Consider the following 6,066-nt stretch of genomic DNA (forward strand, 5'->3'; position numbering starts at 1 on the left):
CTTGCATTAGTGGGCAATTTGTTTGAATGATAATTTAAAAAGAAGGAAATCCAACCTGTGATAGAAAGAGGATGACATTTTCTGCAGAAGGGGCTTTCTGGGTCTTTTCCCAACATTTCTCCACAACACTCATCAGTTGCATCTGTCGTAGGCTCAATACTCTGGATGGCAGAAGCAGGCTCTGCAATCTCAAAAACTGGGAAACGATAACATAATTCAACTGTCCTCTCGCTTTCCTCTTTCTCTCTCTGCCTCGATGACGATTATGATGGTTATCTCCAAGAAACCTCTCACCAGGACCCAAATGGGAACTTTGGTTTTTCTTTTCAGGATCAGCTCTGCGGGTTCCTGAAGACTCTGAAGGAGGAGGAGGAACAAATTCAGGCAAAAAAAACATCGACAGGAAAGAAAAGTTCATTCTTGGGTGTAAGTGTCACTCTTACTGGGAAGTAAGCAAATAAGAAAAAGAATTAATGCTTGGGAGAGAATTGAAATAACATACTGAACCCATCAGGCAGGTCTACTCTTTTAGATGCCTATTTGTTTGGGGAAGCCTGTTCTGACTGGAAGGAAAATTTTCCTTTGCTTGAAAACTGACGCATCATCTGTGAAAATCTAAAAATTCAGAAGCACCCAGCCTGTTCCCCTGCAGTAATCCTCAAACCCTCTTCATCCTGCAGAAGGAGTGGCAATGTTCCTAACAGCCTGTTTTTCTTTCCACATGTTTCTTGCAGAGAAAAATAATATCAGGTAGGCAGAAGATGAAGGATGAATTTAAGCAACTACATTTGTTTCTGGAAAAATGGGAAAACCAGCTGCTGAAGGAGATGGAAGAGGTGGAGAATGAGATTGCGAGGAAATCGAATGAGCAGCTGGGCTGGCTCTCCAGAGAACTTGACTCTCTTCAAAATATCATCCAGGAGCTGGAGGAGAAGCTTCGGCAGCCCCCCAGTGAATTCCTGCAGGTAGGAGAGTGGCATAAGCAGCCCAAGCTTTTCTCCAGGTCAAGGCCACGACCAGACCAGTCTCTGCCTCTATCATTACAGTGGTGCCCCACAAGACGAACGCCTCGCAAGACGGAAAACTTGCTAGACGAAAGAGTTTTCCGTTTTGGAGGTGCTTCGCAAAACGAATCTCCTATGGGCTTGCTTCGCAAGACGAAAATGTATTGCGAGTTCCTTCTGGTTTTTTTCCCTCCCCCCCCCTTTTCTAAGCCGCTAAGCCGCTTATCAGCTGATCCTATCAGCAGATAAGCCGCTAATAGCGCTAATCCGCTAATCCTTCAATGGCCTTGCTTCGCAAGACGAAAAAAACGCTAGACGAAGAGAATCACAGAACGGATTCTTTTCGTCTTGCGAGGCACCACTGCATTGACAAATCACGTTGCTTAGTTTTGTGGAGCTGGTAGCTGGTTCTCTTACGTTAGGTGCAGGAGCATTTAAGAGGACAAGCAGAGAATGTGCACCTTAATTTGTTACTTAACGATGATGGAATCAGATGTTTTCTGCTCTTGGCTGATGATGGGTCTGCTGCTGGCTCCCAAATTAGCGATGTTGCCTTCCAATCCTGGCCTGCTTGTGGACTGGGTGGATCCCTCGGCCTGATCCCTGCAAGGAACAGAGCCCTATTTTGTGCCTTTTAAGGTGTGGGACAGTTTGTCATTTCAGGGCTTCTTTTAAGAGGTTTTCCCTTCTGTGGTTATATTACCTGAGTTGGGCTGAAAATAGATGGACCCTTGGTCTGATACCATACTGGTCCTCTTTGGTTCCTGTTCAGGGCTTCATTTAAGAGGCTGTGCTCTGATTTTATGACATTACCCTGCTTGGACTCGGGCATGGGGCGTGGGCTTCGATGGATGGCCAGTCGTGGAGGCTGAGTTCTCTTCTTTTTCTCTTTCCCCTGCAGGATATTAGAAGCACTTTGCAGAGGTAATCAGATCCCTCTTCTTTTCCTTTGCGCTTTGGGGTTCTATGAAGGATATGGACTGCAGGAAAAACACCCGTTGTTCCCAAAGGGACAGTATGGGTCTTTGTGACCTCCAACTTTTAACAAATCAATAGGGGCCCACTTTTTCTAAAGTTCCTATTTTCACTTCCAAACTTCCTTTTCTCAGTTTCTATCTCTCATTTAATTCTGATTCTCTTTCCTTTCTTTCTGTTTCCACCTGGTAGTCTCAACCGTCTTCCAAAAGAGGGAAGTATCTAAGAAAGCAACAAACCATTGTTCACACTTTTATTCCCTGCACTGCTTATTTCAATATACGTTTCAGCTGTTCTCTTATTATTCACCTTGAATCTGACCAGCCAGTTTCTTGAGACCTTTGTGATCCTCTCCCCTCTCCTCCTATTGGTTCCTTTGGGAATTTGAGGTTGGGTGGAGAGCCAGCTGGCATATTTAAACCTTTTATTTCTCCACAGGCATGAGGGGAGACAGACATTTGAGGCTCCCAAGATTTTTCCTCTTGAATTGGTGTGGAAAGTTTGGGACTTCCATGATATAAATCCATTTCTGGAAGCTGTCGTAGAGCAGTTCAAAGGTAATGGCTGCAAGAATTTCATGCTAGATATTGAATAGGAGAGCCAGAAAAATTGAACTTGAGGGTCAGTAGGGAAGGAATTTAAATTTCACTGAGGGGGAAAGGAGGTCCTGCAACCACAGCTCAAAATGCCATTTGCTAAGACTGCCTCTCTCAGCCTGGTGCCTTCTGTTTCCTTTGGACTCCAACTCCCATCAGCCCAGCTGATAATCCAAGTCCAACAACATTGTGAAGGCCACAACGTCCTCCTCTCTGGTCTACATCATCTAAGCATGAAGGCAACATGTTTATTTCGTTGATATCTAACCCTTGAGTGTAACATCACCGATACTTCGTTTGTTCAAACTTACCTTTGTTGATATCTACAGGAGCCTGGCTAAAGGAACTTTAAAGACTGTGTCTTCCTTTTGGACACAATTTGAATGAGTTTTCTGTTTGTGGCTTTTGTAGTAGATCTTGTACCTTGTTCTCTCAATTTTTGGATTATTAATATAAGATTTAGAATGTAGAATGCTTTGGTAGTGTTTCGTGTGCCGCTTATGTGCTGCTTACTTCATACTGGTCTACAGTGATAATCAGAGTCCAACAACATTGTGAAGAACACAACTTCCTCCTTTCTGGTCTACATCATCTAAGCACGAGGCCAACATGTTTATTTCTTCAGCAAGTGTCTCACCCACATGCAGATTTATGCAGGGACACTTGGAAAAACTCACACAGTTTTGTGGCTGAAGCTTTGTATGACTTAAGGCCCAACGGGGGGGGGGAGTGCAAGAATATAGTGAGTAATATAATGATCAGTTTGGGGGTTTCTATTTTTTGTAAATAATTTTTATTCATTTTCCAATAAAGAGGGGGGATCCATATTAATAACAAATCAAGCCACATCTTACCACGTTCAAAAACAAAAAAAGTACAGCCAATTATAGAGTCTGAATTACTTAATTTCAATTGTCCATGTTCTAGATTTCAAGACCTAAATGATCAGTTTGCTGGTTTCAGTGACACTATGTCATAACACAAGTTTAGCCAGGCCTTCGTCTCCAACGCTTTAAGGCAGTAACCTTAAGAGGCAGATTTTCAAAAGCAGATAGTAGTTATCTTCAGTTTACAAGAAAGGGGATTATGACTATAATCAGCTGACTCTTTTTGTGTGCTATAACATTCATTAACAGCAGGGCGGTGTGATGCTTAATCTCTCTTGCTTTCCGTTTCACAGGCACTCTAACATCCGGACTCTCTCTGAAGAAAGGTAAGCTGAGGAGTCTCAATCATAGTTATCCATCAGGGTGAGCTGTTGGGGCCCATGTGTCAATAGCTGGTGGGGCCACAGTGGACAGAACCAGTGTCCAAAGTCAATCCTTTTCTGAGATCCCAGCCTTTTTATTGCTCCCCTTCTTCGTCCTTGGTCAGTTGGCTATTGGGAGAGAGAATGGTGGCTTCAAAGAGCTTTTGAAATTGGACAGAGGGCCAAAGCTGGGCTACGCTAGCAGCAAAGCCACGGGGGGGGGCACAGTCCAGTCAGGAAAGGAACCCCCTTCCTCAGTGATCCCTGGAGTGGATCTAAGCTCACAATGTTTATGCTCCCAGCTGATTCCTCTTTTCTTTTCTCTTCCTTTGTCTACTTGCGACGCCAATAGCAAGTGTAACTCTGGACCCAGACACCGCTCATCCCAACCTGATCCTGTCCGAGGATCGTCGAAGCGCGAGGTGGGGAGAGGCACATCAAGAGCTGCCAGACAATCCCGAGAGATTCAGCGGACGTCCCTTCGTGCTGGGCTGTGAGGAGTTTACAGCAGGGAGGCACTGCTGGGAAGTCACCATAGGCACTGACGACATCTGGGCTGTGGGGGTCGCCCGGAAGTCTGTGAGGAGAAAGGGCTTGGACAGCTTTTACCCTGGTGTAGGCATCTGGGGATTGGGGCAGACAGATGGCAAGGGCAGGTCTACCCGCCGCTCTCTGCCGCCTACTGCGCCAAAGCTGAGGAGGTTCCGGGCAACTGTTAACTACGCAGGGCGCCAAATTCTCTTTTTTGATGCTGATACAGGAGAATTACTCAAGACCTTTGCAAACGCTGAATTCTCTGGGGAGCCCCTTCTGCCCATCTTTTGCATGGGGCCAGAAACTTGCTTTGAACTGCCTCCGGTGACACACTAGTCTGGCCACCCCTCCAGAAAAGGAAGATAAATGTGTGGAAAAGTAACTCGCAGATTGTTTCTTGATTTTTAAAAAAATCAAAGGATTGTATGCGCTTCTGTGTGTAGATGGCATTAAAGTTTTGACAAGTGCTAGAATGAGTCAGATTTTTTATTTTTCCATTGTATATCTGCTTGGCTTGGCTTGCCTCGCCTCATGATCTAGGTGCTTGAGGCTAAATCAGGCATCCTCCAAGCCTTCTGGCCTGGGGCACCTTTGGCAATCCTGGAAACCGTGGCAGGGAGCACAAATTACCAATTTCACAAAACAGAAATATGCAGCTTAGATATATAAGCGAATCGCCAAATGTGACCTATGTTACAGTCTCCACAATGGAATGTATGGGCGCCATTTTGGGAGAGGCAATGACATTTATTATTATCGTTCCTATTCATTTTGTTTCTATACCGCTTTATATTTTAAAGAAAAAATCTCAAGGAGGTTTACAGCACATTAAAACATTGATAAATAATCTCTTTTGCATACCTCCTTAAGAAAGCTAGAGTGGCCAGAGAGGAATGGCAAATCAAGCTGTTATAATATGCCGAAATGGCAAAACTGACCGGAGGCAATAATTTCAAGAAAGAATGGGGAAAGTTTATAATTTATTTAGGGGGCCACTGTAAGCAGATGAAAACATTAGCAGGATTTTAATAACACCTGTAATGTAACTAATATGATGGATATTACGGACAGATAGAAAATATGGATTATGTAATTATATGTAGTTGAAAATGTAGACAATAGGGCCCATGGAGAGGAAGGTGGGAAGTCGAGGGATTCAGAGAAATCTCTCTATTTGGTAATGTGATAATCTTTTCTCTTCCTTAGTTTTTATTTGATTTTACAAGTTAAAAAAAATAATTAAAAAGAAGAAAGCTAGCTAGAGAGGCCATCCAGAATTCACATAGTCACAATGGGACCTGCACCGGTTGCAAAACCTGCCTGGGGGATTTCTAACACTGCAAACGGCATGATCACACAAACACCCAGCAGGAGGGGAAATGCCTAGAACATTCTTATTTTTCAAGAGACAAAAAAGACCCTGGCCACCCCCTCTCAAAATACAGGAAGACCCCCCCCCATCCCATTCATTAAAATAGAATAAAGTAGGGGTGGTTGTACCCAGGGGTGTGTCACTGGGGACTGCAGCGCCAAACTGTTATGTACTGAAGTTCTCACCCTGAGCCAGCAGGGGGATACTGTAGATAGTTATGCAAATGAAGGATCGAAAGTGACGTTCAGTGATTGGATAGTTTTAGAAAGTTGCAACAGTTACTTTGTTCTGGAGCTCTATATAAGCAGGCTGACTGAGCTCTTCAGTTCAGTTCTG

General features: G+C 44.1%; 1 protein-coding gene across 1 annotated transcript; it reads left to right on the forward strand.

Annotated features, from left to right (window-relative positions):
- Positions 1–349: 349 nt before the first annotated feature.
- Positions 350–4,730, forward strand: LOC309525151 (E3 ubiquitin-protein ligase TRIM7-like). Its single transcript, XM_082210606.1, has 6 exons — positions 350–426; positions 735–965; positions 1,906–1,928; positions 2,418–2,536; positions 3,756–3,788; positions 4,177–4,730. Exons 2-6 carry the CDS (start codon positions 762–764, stop codon positions 4,692–4,694), a joined length of 897 nt encoding a protein of 298 aa, XP_082066732.1. The 5' UTR covers positions 350–426; positions 735–761; the 3' UTR covers positions 4,695–4,730.
- Positions 4,731–6,066: the final 1,336 nt, after the last annotated feature.

Source organism: Podarcis vaucheri (genome assembly GCF_965113315.1).
Source record: "Podarcis vaucheri genome assembly, chromosome: 2".
Classification (NCBI taxonomy): Eukaryota; Metazoa; Chordata; class Lepidosauria; order Squamata; family Lacertidae; genus Podarcis; species Podarcis vaucheri.

Excerpts from the sequence above, each read along its gene's own strand:
- LOC309525151 (XM_082210606.1), top strand. The coding sequence starts at position 762 with ATGAAGGATGAATTTAAGCAACTACATTTGTTTCTGGAAAAATGGGAA. Across the intron at positions 1,929-2,417 it reads ATTAGAAGCACTTTGCAGAG|GCATGAGGGGAGACAGACAT; the intron begins GTAATCAGATCC and ends ATTTCTCCACAG. Across the intron at positions 2,537-3,755 it reads TGTCGTAGAGCAGTTCAAAG|GCACTCTAACATCCGGACTC; the intron begins GTAATGGCTGCA and ends TCCGTTTCACAG.